This window comes from Solenopsis invicta, chromosome 4 (genome assembly GCF_016802725.1).
Source record: "Solenopsis invicta isolate M01_SB chromosome 4, UNIL_Sinv_3.0, whole genome shotgun sequence".
In the NCBI taxonomy this organism is placed as follows: Eukaryota; Metazoa; Arthropoda; class Insecta; order Hymenoptera; family Formicidae; genus Solenopsis; species Solenopsis invicta.
In genome coordinates, this window is record NC_052667.1 from 13,122,658 (window position 1) to 13,139,452 (window position 16,795).

The following is a 16,795-nucleotide window of genomic DNA, read 5'->3' on the forward strand; positions in this document are numbered from 1 at the left end:
GAAGCTGGTATTATTTATACAAAATGTAATTATGAAATTGTTTAGAATTTCATGATTTTTTAAACAATTATCATCATTCTTTAAAACAAATACATTTTTTTCAGAAATACATTAAAAACTCATTATTACTGTTAAAAAATATATATGTATAAATACTATTGTTAAAAATGTATAAAATATAAATATATACATAAAGATAATTTTTTTATATAATTATATATTTAGTTAAAATTCAGATTGGATCCGTTTTTATTTTTTTGTTATTTCAAACCCATTTCAAATTAAAGATTTATTTTAATGCAATCAAACCAGTTTAAAATTATTAAAACATTACAAAATGCTTTATTTTGATATACAATACAAGAAAATTTTGAAATGCTGATTCCTACCATAAAATGGTTTAGAAACATTAGGAATAAACCCTTAAAATTTTGTTCTTTATTTTCTCGAAAAAAATATGGTCACCGTACTCATAGGTAACTTTCAACGTCCAAGAGTTTGCATCTAACGCGTATGCTCGATTGTGATTCCTGCATTCGCGTGATACAGGAGATTCTCTATCTTAACCCTCATTCTTTCTTCCCCCACCTTCGCCTATGTATTAATTATAAATATATTTGTGCATTGTGAGCAATGCTTGGTTCTTATTTGTTGTAAATCTTATTGCTTTATTCATTTGAAATTTCAAAAGTTTTAAATTGATTATTTTTTTTTATCTAATTAATTCCCTATCAGTTCTCATTTCCCCATAACATTTGTATCATTGTGATCATTTTTAACAGTTGTTCCAGAACTGATTTTTGAATTTGCACCACTAATTATGGACAAGACATTCACATCTCACATCGTTCATTTTCACACATAGGATCGACGACACATAGGATTTTTATTCTCTAACTACATGGTTCAACTGCTTTAATGTACAGTTATAGATCTTTACAACAATTCGCAACTATAATAATCAAACGTGCATGTACATTCCGCCATAACTTTGTTAAATATTACACTGGAACTGATCTAATAAAAAGATTGAAATGTATGTTTAATTTCATATAATACTTTAATAATACGTGAATATGCACGAATGTCTAGTATATAGTTCTCTTAGCTTCTTATCTTTTTCAATTTTATTCCTCAGAACCTTATGAATATTTTCGTTAATTTTTTAAAACATAAAAATAAACAACTTGTGTTAATCGCAGCGGTTCTCGGTACCCAATAATAATTTTTAATTTTTATAGTTCCAACTCAAACTGCGTGCCGCATATTCATCGAATTTAAAACACAGTTATGAAAGCAGAATAGTAATATTAATGCTTTTAGAAGCATATACAGGGTGGCCGGAAACTAGGAAACCTACTGCTTTGAGAACATAGAGGAAATGAAAAGGGACAAAAAAGTCTTATACCATTTTGCGATAATCGCTGTAATTATCGAGTTATAAAATAAAACGTCTGAGCCAATGTACGGTGACGCCGCGCCATCGCGCTTAGCTCGTAGGCAACAGCGCGCGGCAGGTAAGGTAACGCGTTGTTGTCTGAATTGGCACAGCCCGACGGTCTGACGCCGCATCGCGTATACAGACACTGCAAAAATCAAATGTGTTATTTTAGTTAAAGCTTCTCCTAACATATTTGATAAATAACATATTTATTTGATAAATAACATATTTATTATTTGATTTTTATAGTGTATGTACATGCGATAAGACAAATTCAGACCGTCGCGCCGTGCAAATTCAAACAACGACGCGTCACCTGTCCCGCCGCATGCCGTTGCCTATGAGCTAGGAGCGATGACGTGGCGTCACCGCACATTGACTTAAACATTTTATTTTATAACTCAATAATTATAGCAAATATCGCAAAAAAGTATAATACTTTTTTGTCCCTTTTCACCTCCTTTATGTTCTCAAAGCGGTAGGTTCCATAGTTCTCGGACACTCTGTATAATATCTCCCCTCCCCGGAAAAATTATAAAGTATTTTATTGCAAAAAAAATAACACCACTGTAGGGAGTGAATTTCCATGCAAGCAATTCGAATGTTTTGGTTTTATCGTTGCTAGACGATAGATTTTAATAGCAAGTTCAAGAGAATTGATCTCTAAATGTACTTTTGAGTTAATAAATTATTATTTTTCCACCATTTAAAATTCCAACCATTTAGTCATACCGTAAAATACTCTACACCACGGAATTCGGGAGATCCAGGTTCGAACCCTAGCTGAGGTGTTAATTTTTCACAATAAAATACTTTACAATTTTTCCGGGGAGGAGAAATATTATGTATGCTTCTAAAAGTATTAATATTACTATTTCCGGCATGACTGCGTTTCAAGTCCAATAAATAGGCGGTGCACAATTTGAGTTAAAAATTGTAAAAATTAAAAATTATTATTCGGCATCAAGAACCGCTGTGACTGACATAGGTCTTCTGTTCTTGTGTTTTAATTTCGTCAGTCCGATATAACTTGTTATTGTTTAATTGTTTAACTTTACTTAATTTTTAAATTTAATTTTTAACTAATTACTATTCAATCTCCTGATATTTGTGTAGAATTACAATATATTATAATTATAAAAAACTAAACAGTAATCAGATAAAAATTTACTTGCTTTTTTGCCAACTGCTCTATGTTGTATCCAGGAGAAGGATTATTCGAAAGTTTTAGCAGCCTTGCAAATCTGTCAAGGCAATTTCCAATCGCTATATCGATCGTCTCACCGAAAATGCGATACCTTTGTCGAGCATACGCAATAATTTGAGTGTTTCCACCGGAAACGTACAAAACTGTAGGATTTTCACTACCGGTAATTAAACGTCCCATCTCAATATGACCAATGCAGTGATTGACTGCAACCATAGGCTTGTTGTATAATTGGGCAATAGTTCTAGCTACTAATGCAGCGACTGTCAACGGCGCTCCCATTCCTGGTCCCTTTGTGTAACAAACAACATCCACATCTTTCAAACTGATTTTTGCGTCGTCCAAGGCATTTTGCAAAACATCCAATATATGCCTTCTATGATGTTGTGCTGTCTCTCGAGGCAAAAAACCTAAAATGGAAGTTGCATTTCTAAATTATATAATATATTTAACAAGGAATAGGCAAAAACTGTAAAATGCCAAATTAGATGAATCATAGCTCATTCGAAAGGGGGGAACAAGTATATTAAAAGTGTAAAAGGGTTAGCGTGAATTGGCCTTACTTTTTAAGAAAATTGCAATTAAAGTTTAACATTTGGACGTTTGTACGTTAAGTACTAGAATCTTGAACCACTATCCAAGAACGTCGTGGCTGAGAAGGCTTAGTTCTAGGGTTACATTTTTCCCTTTGAATTGTGGTGGATCAGGTTCAAATCTCCGCAGTATCATTCTTTTTTTACTTTTTTTAAACCTTTTGCTATTATATTTTACAATTACTTTATCTTTATTATTTTTTAAATTAATTAATAATAATGTACTTACATATAACAATAAAATTAAGCTACTTTTTATTAATAAAAAATTAATAAAAATATTTAATAAATTATTTATTACAATAAAATTATTTATAAAGGTAAATAATTAGCTTTTAACAAACAAATTTATTCCGAAAAATAATACACTTTAATTTATAACGTTTTATAAATTTATAACATCTTATAATTTATAACTTCTTATAATTTACAACGTCTTAAAATTTATAATTTTATAGAAACTCTCAAAGTGTATTATTTTTCGGAATAAATCTGCTTGTTAAGGCCTAATTATTAATCTTTATAAATAATTTTATTATAATAATTTATTAAACATTTTTATTAATTTTTTATTAATAAAAAATTGCTTAATTTTATTATTATATGTAAGTACATTGTTATTAACTAATTTAAAAAATACTACAAATAATGCAATTGTAAAATATAATAGCAAAAGGTTTAAAAAAAAAGTAAAAAAAAAATTTGGTACTGCGGAGATTCGAACCCGGTCCGCAACAAGGGGAAAAATGTAACGCTAAAACTTAACCTACTCAGCCACGACGCTCTCTTGAATAGTGGTTTAAGATTCTAGTACTTAACCTACAAACATGCAAATGTTAAACTTGAATTGCAATTTTGTTAAAAAGTAAAGGCCCATTCACGCAAACCCTTTTATACTTTTAATATACTTGTTCCCCCCTTTGGAATAAGCTATGATTCATCTCACAAGGGCACCACACACAACCCGGGTCACCGATTTTGATGAAACTTTACAGTTATGTAGTATTAGTATAGAAGTACTAAATGCTAAACGGAGACGATGCACTACTCAACCGTTGACGTGAAATCGTTGTTTGAATTTCACCATATAGCTTTAATACCGTAACATTGAAGGAGTTTGGCAAGTAGCAGCGTGGTGTGGCGGACAGCGCGAGCGCCTATAGTTTTGCAGGTCGCGGCCGTCGCGGGTTCGAGTCCACAAGTTTTTTTTTTTCTTTTACCCAGTACTCTTATTGTTACAATATATATATATATATATATATATATATATATATATATATATATATATAATAAAATATATAATAAATAATACACAGATATAGATATAATAATACGCAAAAAATCTTCTCTGCATTCGAACTTTTGTTAGTTTACTTTATATACATTTATATATATATATATATATATATATATATATATATATATATATATATATATATAGTACACGACAAGATTTATATGGATGGCGAGATATTTATATGATATATTTGATTGTGAGAGATATATATATAAATATATATATATATATATATATACACACATAGATTTATATGGATGGCGAGATATTTATATGATATATTTGATTGTGAGAGTTAATATGCATATTTATTTATGCATATTTATTTTTTTTTTTTATTTTTTATTTTTTATTTATTTATTATATATTTTATTATATATATATATATATATATATATATATATATATATATATATATATATTGTAACAATAAGAGTACTGGGTAAAAGAAAAAAAAAAACTTGTGGACTCGAACCCGCGACGGCCGCGACCTGCAAAACTATAGGCGCTCGCGCTGTCCGCCACACCACGCTGCTACTTGCCAAACTCCTTCAATGTTACGGTATTAAAGCTATATGGTGAAATTCAAACAACGATTTCACGTCAACGGTTGAGTAGTGCATCGTCTCCGTTTAGCATTTAGTACTTCTATACTAATACTACATAACTGTAAAGTTTCATCAAAATCGGTGACCCGGGTTGTGTGTGGTGCCCTTGTCAGTTGGCATTTTACAGTTTTTGCCTACTCCTTGTAAGTAAAAGAAAAGTTAGAAAAGTGATCAAATTCCACGATATCTTCTCTAGTTTGCATAGTACTTGGATCTTTAATAACAAAAATGCAAAAAAGTCATTATCAAAGAATTGAACTGTACCGATTTTGATAAAATTTGACAAAATTATAAAGTGAGTTGGTATATTTGTTCCCAAATATAATGATATTTGGGAACAAATAATCAGCAGTTTCTGAGATATTTCAAAATCATTTTAAATTTATGTAGCATTAATAAAGAAAAAAAAAAAAGATTCAAAACAAGCAATCAATAAAGATGTTGCATTTAAATTCTTATATTTAATATACTTTGGTTAGATATACTTTGGGGAACAGTCGCAAAATCTTCTTAAACCTAAAAAATTAAACAAATAGAATCTTAACGCTACATCATTTAAATTAAATAATAGAAATCAATATAAATAACCCATAAAAAACTCATTGAACCAATTTTCGAGAATAGACGCAAATTATATGAAAATTTATTTCAAATTTCACTCAAAGCAATATAACACCAAATTAGTTTTTAATTGATTTAAAAGTATTGCTACTTCTCCGAAGACAAAGGCAAACCATCAAGAATAACTCTGTCCACGAAAATCTCTTCTAATAAGCCGTTCAGAACCGGCATTAAAACTGTAGGTCCTATTTATCTACGGATATATGCAGAAGAAATCGCGTACACTGATAAGCGTATGGCACGCAAAGAAAAACATGAAAACAATAAATTTACAAATAACCCGTAGAGAAAGTCATCGAACTATTTCCTATAACAGACGCAAATTATTTAAAAAACGATAATTTAACAATCCAGATTGCTAAAATTATAAAAATTATTATACGTAATGTCGGACTAACATCCAGAGTAGTACTGATCGGTGTTTTTCTTCTTCGTTAAGTTAGATCTTTATTCTTTTTAATGAATATCGTCAATGTATTTGTATATCGTTATATTAAAACTGTCGCAATATCAATGATAATCATGATCAAATTTGACTATAATGAGAAATGTAACGCTTATAATTAACTCTAAATATGTAATAATGTATAAATATAAAAGGGGTGCAGCCTCTAATAACCTTGACATTGACATATGTTATTAACCCTTAAACACACCGATCCTGTAAAATACGGAAACACATTTTTGGGTCTGGGAGACTTTTTCAACTTTGAGAAGCTATAACTTTGATTACAATCAACATTTTTCTACGATTTATTTTTTAAACAAAAGTTAAAAATCTTAGGAGTATGACTGCACAATCGGCATTGCCGAAAAATAATTTATTGTAAAGTTATAAAAGCAAAACCATTAAGAGGATGCTAAAGTATCAGAAGAACTTTCTCGACGTCGGTCCTACAGATCACTGCAGATTATTTTTCGAGCGAGACCAGACTATTGCTCTTTCTCTATCGCATAGATCTGTCTTTGTTTTTTGATTATTTCACCATCTGCGAAAAGTCTTATCATCTACTGTTGAAGACCATATTGCTCTGTTTATGACAGTTCAGCTTCGCTGAGCGAAATACGCATGTGGTAAAAGCACATTAGGATATCTTTTTTGTTAGGTGTTTAATTGTAATTTCACGCGGTCAGTGTTATTCGTGCATGTTTTCTGAAGCCTGCTATACTATCATTTTGTACGTACGAGCTTCACAACTTCTGTATTAAGGTAAAGTTAACCTTAGGTGACGGCTATACGAGAGAATTTTTAATGATTTATTAAATTTTTGTTATATTTTCTTGTGAAATTGACCTCAGCAGGCCTTCTTTTTACGCGCATTTCAATTCTAAAAAAAATTTTTGTGATTCTGTAAAGCCAATCCGAAGATATTTTATGCACTGTAAATGTCGGTAATTCGTAGTACTTTAACATCCTCTTACAAGGGGAGGACTAGGTGAGAGACCCTGGGATTTTGATTTCAATTTTTTTAGTTATTCTGGAGACGAAAAAAAAGTTTACGTCTCCCGGCGTTTCATTGAATAGGCCTTAGTTTCGAAATAATAAATTTGTGGAAATTGGCCATTCCGCGGCGCGACGTATGAGCCTTCCCGATAACTGTTCTCGCAACCAGTGCAGTCGGCTCTGTGCGTTAGGTGCGTGCTTCACAATCGTGAGATCCGGGTTCGCTCCCGGATGTGTGCAATATTTTTTTTTCTTTTTTCTTTTTTAATAAATGTATTTATTTTGATGATATTAATATAGTATGCAAATTTCTAAAATAGAAAATTTAATTTAATATCATTTTCTAAACTTCAATTTAAATTTAATTTGAAGGGAATTTGAATTCAAGTAATAATATTTGAAATAATAAATAGGTTATAATAATAATAATATATAAGTTATTTGAAATGGATAATATATAAAGGCGACGTATCTAAATTTTCAAATTGTTTAATTTAAAATTTTATTGGAAATAATATTAACAGTATAGTAAAATTCTAGTTTTTAAAATAATTAATTGTAAAAGAAGAATAATAAACAAACATCTGATTGTGAATGTAAATGTAAATACTTTTATTACAAAAGTTAATTATTTAAGTATTGCAGATTTTACTTATATATTATTATTATTATTACCTATTTATTATTTCAAATATTACTTGAATTCAAATTCCCTTCAAATTAAATTTATATGAAAGTTTATAAAATGATATTAAATTAAATTTTTTATTTTAGAAATTTGCATACTATATTAATATCATCAAGATAAATAAATACATTTATTAAAAAGAAAAAAAAAAGAAAAAAGAATATTGCACACATCCGGGAGCGAACTCGGATCTTACGATTGTGAAGCAAGCACCTAACGCACGGAGCCGACTGCGCTGGTTGCGAGAACAGTTACCGGGAAGGCTCATATGAGGCGCCGCAGTATGGCCAATTTTCACAAATTTATTATTTCGAAACTAAGGCCTATTCAATGAAACGCCAGAAGACGTAAACTTTTTTTTCGTCTCCAGAATAACTAAAAAAATTGGGATCAAAATCCCAGGGTCTCTCACCTGGTCCTCCCCTTGTTAAGCAAAAAAGAGAAATTGGTCAAAAATCCACTTTTCCTTCAAAAAATCATATCTTCGCAATAAAAAACGTTTAAGGACTTTCAAATACGGTGTTTTAAAGCTAAAGTTACACTTTCAAAATAACATTTGGCAAAGTCATTCCTTTTAAAAAGTATACTCGTAATTATGTAACATGGAGAATATGAAGTATTTTTGGGCATCTAAAAATCCACTTTTTAAAAAAAAATCATATCTTTGCAACAAAAAACTTTGAAGAACTTTACAATACGGCGTTTTAAAGCTAAAGATTATCATACTTTCAAAAAAAACCCTATATATCATTGTCATTTCTATTAAAAAATGTACTTATGTAACAAGGCGAATATGAGGTATTTTTGATTAAATCGTGTCTAAAATTGAAGATTGATGTGTTTCATGATATATTTCGGAAAAACTCCCTTTTCTACAGCATTTTATAGTATTCCAACTTTAGACAGAGCATATGCAAGTAACATCCGCAAACCGACCATTCGAACGTATTTTGTCCAGCTTTTTTATGTAAAATACTCGCAAAAAAAAAGTTTCACTTACACACTATATGGGTCGCGTTGACCCTAAGAAAACTTTGCTGCCGTGCTGTTCGAATTCTAGTTGACCAAAAAAGTTGATCAACCACATCAATCGAAACAGATTTCAAACTTTTTTACTTGGTCCGAACCTCCTATCTCATTCCGTCTTCACATAGCAAGCGTTCAAAACTTCATATGAGGTCTCTCAGACCCACTTACGTGTTTAAGGGTTAAGAAGATGATCCTGAGCATGAATCAAGGAGACACAGTGTGCTCTTCCGCATATTTTGCTAAATAATCAATCGGAGTTTGAATTTTTATTCGTCAATTTATTCAGCGATAATTCAAATAAAATAAGTATTATTTTGTTTCATTAAATATTCACGATTATAAAAAAATATTCTAAATATTTTATAGAATTTTTATTTTACAGATTTTCTGCCTCGTCACTACTGCAACCCTCCGCCCTCGAGAAGAGCGAGTACGCGCCTCTGGCCGGACACTCTCAAAAGCGGGAAACTTCCGGCGGAACTGTGTTGCATTTACAAATTTTATTCTTATTTAAAATTTAATTTCATGTAATATCGAGCGACGAGCCTCAGGAAAGAGCGCAAACATCAAAAGATGCCAGCGGCAGCAAAGACACCAGGAGATTTGTCCAGGGTTGATATACTTGCAACCGCTGACAAAGAGCTGAAAGAGTCGGTCCGCCGCAAAATCAGAACGTAGTGAAGGAGACGCGGCCTTCAGAATTCGATAAACACAATTCGACAGACGAACGGTCGAGATGAGGATCGTCGGATGTCGGTTGGCGCATTGGAGTGACTAAAGGATCGCAAAGAGAGTAAGCGTCGTACACCCTACGAATACTGCGAGGGGAGCGACGAGGATGATGCCTGAGGACTGTGAGAACCCGCAGAAACCTGAGGTGATACGACCGTAATGCGGCCAGGACAACAGCAATAATTAGCCACGCAGCTACACGCAAGGACACTGCGCACCCCGTGGATAAGGGCGCGACCATCGATATTAAATTAAAGCATTCAACAAATGTCTGCTTTACAACAAAATTAATTTTTAATAAAAGAATGTACGTGAAGTGTTAATAAAAAAATGTCCGCCTCAGATTTAAACAAGTTTTTAATATGTTGTGGTACAGACAAAAATAAGAGACACGTATTTTTTTTACACGTGTTTGTTTGCACTTTTAGAAGATAAAACACCCCTTTGAAGAAAATCGGTTTTTTTCTATCGAAGCGTATATCCTCGAAACTATAAAATAGAGAAAAATGTTTTAAATAAAAGTTGAATGGCTCGAAGAGTACTTTATAACAAAAAAAAATTTTCTTTTTAATTTTTTTTTTATACTTTTCCCTAATTACCTATTTTTTCCAAAATTTTTATTTTTTTATAAGAAAAATAAAGCTTATTTTATTACGAATTCAACGATATATGATAAAGTTACGATGCAACATTTCCATTTTCCAAAAATAATTAAAAACATCTCTGTACGCATGGTACGTGCACTTGTCCGCGCGTTTGTGCGCTACGGAAGTAACTCCCTCCGATTTCGACGTATCTTTAATATGTTGTACAGATAAAAATAACGGACACGTAATTTTTTATACGTGCCCTAATATACTTTGTAACACCCTGTGTTATCTGAGCACGGATCGCTTGTGGTATTGCCAGAGCTCAAAATTATGGGGCGGAGTAATTAATCCTGAGATAATGTGTAACAAAAAAAGGTTTTATTTAAACAATAATAAAAGCTTACAATTCTAACTAGCATTTCTATCCGCGGTATTTATAAGTTTGGCTATATACAACGCGCTTGGTCTATATACGTAAGCGCTTGGTCTATATACGTTGCGGTATCTCTGTCTTTATCGCACGCTTTCCTATTATTCTCACGGCGTGTTTACCTCGCCGATGCGAGGTTCGTGGCGTGGACCGCGGTGCGCGTGGGTCGGAACGTCGTACAGACGGCCCGACAACGTATCTCGCGGAACCGGCCGGTTCGTAACGCGAAGTCGCGGCAAGTGGATTCCGCAGGGATTCCCTTAGTAGGGAGATCCTGTGTTCAGTAAATCCTCCGAGCCAACGGCAGCTATCCCGAGATCTCTCGGTAGAGGCAGAGATATCTCTACCCCCTAGGTGACAGCCGTCGGTACTTGTACAGAAACTGAGTAACTGTCGAGATTTCTCGACCGAGGCAGAGTTCCCTCTACCCCGTAATTCTGCCAGCCCAGGGAAGGAGCGGAGCGCTGATCAAGATCTCTCAATCGTGGCGGAGTTCCCTCCACCACGTTGTCTAGCTCAGGAAGGATTGGAACTGTCAAGATCATTTGGCAGTGGCAGAGTTCGCTCTACCGCTTTTTCTCGGTCCGGTTTCGGTAACTGGATCGGAAAGAAAGTCGATCTTTCTGAGAGATCGCCCCTTTATATACCCCTATCTCGGAGAGTCGGGGATGTTCGGGTCGAGTTCAGACCTCCTCGGACTACAGCATCTCCGCTTCCGAGATCGAGTCGGCGGCAGGTATCGTGCTCTCGCTCGCACGTTCGCTCGCAGTCGCTCCAATGCCAGGCAAGCGTGGCTTACGGCGCGTTCGTGCGTTTGAATGCGCTATGTGAAAGACGTTTATCGGCGCGTAGCACCTGTCTATCCGGCGAGTGTTCGGGAGGACAGAGGGCGGTTCATCGGCCTTATAGAAAGCGATGCGAGAGTGCATCGTTACAATTTTTAAGCAAAACACCTCTTTGAAGAAAATCGGTTTTTTTCTTTTAAAGCGTGTATCGTCGAAACTATAAAAGATAAAGAAAATGTTCTAAATAAAAGTTGAATGGCTGCAAGAGTGATAAAAAAAAATTAAATAAAAATATTGTCAATACTTTTCCCCACTACTTACCTATTTTTTTAAAATTTTTATTTTTTCTCATAAGCAAAATAAAGCTTATTTTATTATGAATTTAATGACATATGATAAAGGTATGTTGCGACATTTCCATTTTCCATAAATAATTAAAAATCTCTCTATAAGCATATGGTACGACGTCTGTTAAGCTGACACAGCCAATGCAGCACAATCAAATGAAACACGAATAAAAATTTGTTGCTTTTTTGTTACTAATTTGTTGCTCGATTCCGGATTTTGTTACTCTAGCCTATTTGGATTAAATAGCTGTGCTGGCTTAAGATCAAAGCTACCACAGCTTAAAAAAGTTTTAAAAAAAATACAAATTCTTTCACTAATTTGTTGCTAATTAGTTACTCAATTCCCAATTATATTGCTCCCCCAAAATCAAAACGATCTCAAACAGTCATACGTTAGCACAATACAATAAAATTGATAAGTAATGAGATATCTCGATTGATTACGTGTTCCCAATTTTGTTGTTCGTGATTTTCAACAAATCCAATTTTATTGTTTATTTGGAGGATACGTTTATGGACCATACACTTATAGAAAGATCTTTAATTATTTTTAGAAAATGGAAATGTCGCAACATAACTTTATCATATACCATTGAATTCATAATAAAATAAGCTTTATTTTGCTTATAAAAAGAAATAAAAATTTTGAAAATAATAGATAAGTGGTAAGGAAAAATATAAAAAAAATTTAAATAAATTTTTTGACCACTGTTATAAAGTACTCTCCAAACTGGACGGGATCCGATAGCGAACGGTGCGATAGCCCACAAACCAATCATTTTGACTTATCTAACACAACCAACGGAAAAATTCTAGGTATCGGCCGCTGTGAGTGATGGTGTGCTATCGGTCCCATGTGCTATCCGCCAAACCATTTAACTTATCAAAAGAAATTAAAATTTTGAAAAAAATAGGTAAACGGTAGAGGAAAGTATTAAAAAAAATTTTTTTACTTCTTTTCACTGTTATAAATTACTCTTGCAGCCATTCAACTTTCATTCAGAACATTTTTCTCTATCTTTTATAGTTCCAACAATACACGCTTCGAATGAATAAAACCAATTAACATATTAAGGGTAAAACACCCACCAAAAGGGTGTTTCACCCTTAATACGTTAACTGCCACGCCGGTCCCTAGGACCGGCGCTAGACTTTCCGTTCAGACCTCGCCGATCCGTACGAACCGGCGGCAGACTTTTCGTTCTTGTTATTACCGCGCGCGTATCGGTCTTTGCGTACTTGTGAGACTGAACATTTAATTTAGGCGACATCGGTTTTTGTTTGATTAATGCTTTAAGGAAAAGAATATAATACTTAAAACATTAATGTAATTTATTAAAACAAGGTAAACAAAGGTGAGGTTTGTTTGTACATTTAATACAGAAGATTGTAACTTTTTGCGTTACATTTTTGGCTATCTTTGATACGACTCCAAAAATATTTATTGCGATTGGAAAAAGTCAGGCCCTCGAGTGCAACTCATCTGCAAGTGGAGAGGAAAACAAACGAAAACAAGCTCCAGTCCTCAAGTCGGGCTACGTTACTTGACATCTGTTTCCACTCTAGCTCGCCTATCGGTGAGCGGCCCGAAAGGGCCCGCTTGACGGCTAACTGTGGCGTGAACAGAACGACACGTAAAACTGGCGTAGCAGTTAACGTACATTAAGGCACGTATAAAAAAATACGTGTTCCTTATTTTTATCTGTACAACATATTAAAAGTACGTCAAATCAGAGGAATTCACTTCTGTAGCACACAAACGCACGGACGAGTGCGCGTCTAGAGATTTTTAATCATTTATGAAAAATGGGAATGTTGCATCGTAATTTTATCATATACCATTAAATTCATAATAAAATAAGCTTTGTTTTACTTATAAAATAAATGCAAATTTTGAAAAAATAGGTAAATAATAAAGGTAAGTATAAAACAAATTTAAAAATTTTTTCTTTCGTTGTTATAAAGTACTCTTAGGGCCATTCAATTACGGAATATTAAGGATCAATTTTCTTGCAAAAAATAAGTTCGTCTTTTCAAACCAGCATTGGATTCTAAACAAAAAAGAATTCAAAAGATGCGCTAAACCTTACCCTGACGATATAAATATAAAAAAAGACGTATTAGTTATATTTAAGGATGACACTGGAGCAGTCACAAAAATGAACGATTCTAATAAACCAATATTACCAATGCATTTATACTCTGAAATAAAAAACATTAAAGATTTTCACAAAACACCAATCTATTCGATCTCAAAAATGACGTTAAATAATGCACATTTAGAATTATTAAAAAACACTCGCCTTTCATATATCTCAGAACATTTCGATGAAATCTGGGATGTATTAGAATTTCACGATATTTTTATTCAACCTCTTCCTCCCACTAATCTAATTCAACACAAAATTAAGACAACGGATGAAATCTCATAAACACGAAACAATACCGTTATCCTCCAATACATCAAGAATCAAGTTAAACGTGTTTGGAAAAGGAATTATAAGAGTCACCTTATAATTCCTTTTCCTCTCTTCTTTGAATCGTGCCTAAAAAGCAAGATGCTTCAGACAAATCCAAATAAAGACTATAGTAATAGACTAGTATTAGATTATAGAAAATTAAATGAGAAAACCATTAAAGACGCCCATTCTCTTCCAAATATTGACAAAATCTTCGATCAATTAGACAATGCCGGTTACTTTTTTGCTTTTGGCTGAGCCTCAAGTTTTCCCCAAATCGGCATAAATCCAGAAAATATTAAAAAAAAACGGCATTTTCCACTTCGGACGAGCACCATAAATACACTCGCATGCTCTTCGGTTTAAAAAAACGTATCACTTACTTTTCAAAGAATGATGAATAAAGGACTAATGGGATTAATCAGTAATAACTGCTTTGTGTACATTGACAACATATTAGTATATGGAAAGACGAACAAAGAACATAGTAAAAACTTAAAAATATTATTCGAAAGACTTAGAAAGGCCGGACTTCAACCAGACAAGTGTGAATACCTCAGACCAGAATTAGAATATTTAGGACACGTTATATCCGAACGCGGGATACAGCCTAATCCCAATTGAAAAGATTAAAACATACCTAGTGGCAGAAAATCCGAAAGAAATTAAGCAGTTTCTCAGGTTGGTAGCTTGTTATCGTAAATTTATTAAAGATTTTTCGAAAATAGCAAAGCCCCTGCCTGTTTACTCTAAAAATCCTCGACTTTCCAATGGACAAGCGAGCAACAAAACTCTTTCAAAATCTTTAAATCTAAATTGTTGTCACAATCAATATTCACCTATCCTGACTAGAATAAACTTTTTATCTTAATTACAGATACGTCGAACAAAGCGGTAAGAGGAAGCCTGCAAGTGATAATTAAATTTATAATTATTAACTACATGACTTCTGCAATTAAAAATTAAATTTTTAATTGTTAATTATAACTAAACTAATTGATAAATAAAATTTTAATTGTTAATTATAAGTGTAACTGACAAATCAATTTTTAATTACACGATTTCTGCAACTAAAAATTAAATTTTTAATTGTTAATTATAACTAAACTAATTAATAAATAAAATTTAAATTGTTAATTATAAGTGTAACACCTGACAAATAAATTTTTAATTTTAACTCTTGATTACACGGCTTCTGAAATTAAGAATTTAATTTTTAATCATTATTTATAATTAAACTAATTGACAACTAAAATTTTAATTGTTAATTATAAGTGTAACAGAAATGGTTAATGATCAAAGAACGATCGGATAATAATATATGCAAACCTTTAATTAATGATTTGATATTTCATTTGGAAAGATTTAATGAGTTTTTCGAAATAACTGGCAAAGGCGAATTTGCAGCCATAGCTGCATTATTACATCCAAAATTTAAAATCTATTGGATAACATGTTTAAATGCTGATAATCAAGAAAAAGTAAAGCAATTGACGCAAAATTTATTGCAGTCAGAACAAAATCAGGAATCTCCTCCTGCACAAAATCAGGAAATAGATTTTTTCGACTTCGATGGCAGCACTTTAAATGCACTTGTTGCAAACACATTTGCCTCTCAAACAGACTAAAATCAGCTTATGAAATACTATACATAAATAAAGGTTCAAAAACACTCAATGTTCTCCACAGATTTCAGAAGATAAAGAAATTATTTATAAAATTCATTACACCTTTACCGTCATCTGCTTCGGTTGAAATCTTTTTTTCATATGCAATGATAATAGACTTGCCAAAATATAATAGATTGAGCAATCTGTAATTTGAAAAACGTATATTGTACGAGGCTAACTCCCAGCATAATTAATGAACAGCGGCGCCATTCCTATGTTTTGTCTATCTGTAGATTCAAATACTTAAATAAATATAAATATAAAAAAAAAATTAACTTGTTACAATAATAAAAATATATTTTATAATAATTAATTTTTTCTATGCCTTTATTCAGAAACACCTACAATCCCACTTCTACCAAATCACGCACGCACGCACTTAAATAGATATGAATATCTAAAAAAATTTACTTGTTACAATAATAAAAATATATTTTATAATAAATGATTAATTTTTCTATGACTTAATTCAAAAACCGCTACACTATCCCATTTCTATCAAACGCATGCACGCTGTAACGTTCAGCACAACCTCCCCCCCCCCTTCCTCTTTCCTTTTTTTTGCGTAAATCGCACCTGCATTCATATTATTCGCTAGCCAATAAGTTTATTAATTAACAATTGCGTTTAACGCGTGAGGAAGCGAGCAGCGAGTATCACTGTCGGATATCTTTGTTTACCCTAAATCAAAACCTTTAAAACTTTCATAGAATACTTTTGAGCGTTAAATTTTCAAACGTTAAATGTAATAAAGAAAAGAAGTCACTCCTGTTAATCTCAGCTGACCGCAAGTCGCGACAGTCACGATAAAAGTTCTAAGAAGCACACCTCCGGCGATCGGATGTCCGTGAAAA

General features: G+C 32.6%; 1 protein-coding gene across 1 annotated transcript in view; it reads right to left on the reverse strand.

Moving 5' to 3' along the window:
* Positions 1-16,795, reverse strand: part of LOC105206260 (probable tRNA N6-adenosine threonylcarbamoyltransferase) — a 46,244-nt gene that overhangs the window by 23,075 nt on the left and 6,374 nt on the right. The window contains exon 2 of the mRNA XM_039447777.1: positions 2,617-3,058. Within this exon, the coding sequence (XP_039303711.1) occupies positions 2,617-3,058 (442 nt within the window). The remainder of the gene's footprint in view (positions 1-2,616; positions 3,059-16,795) is intronic.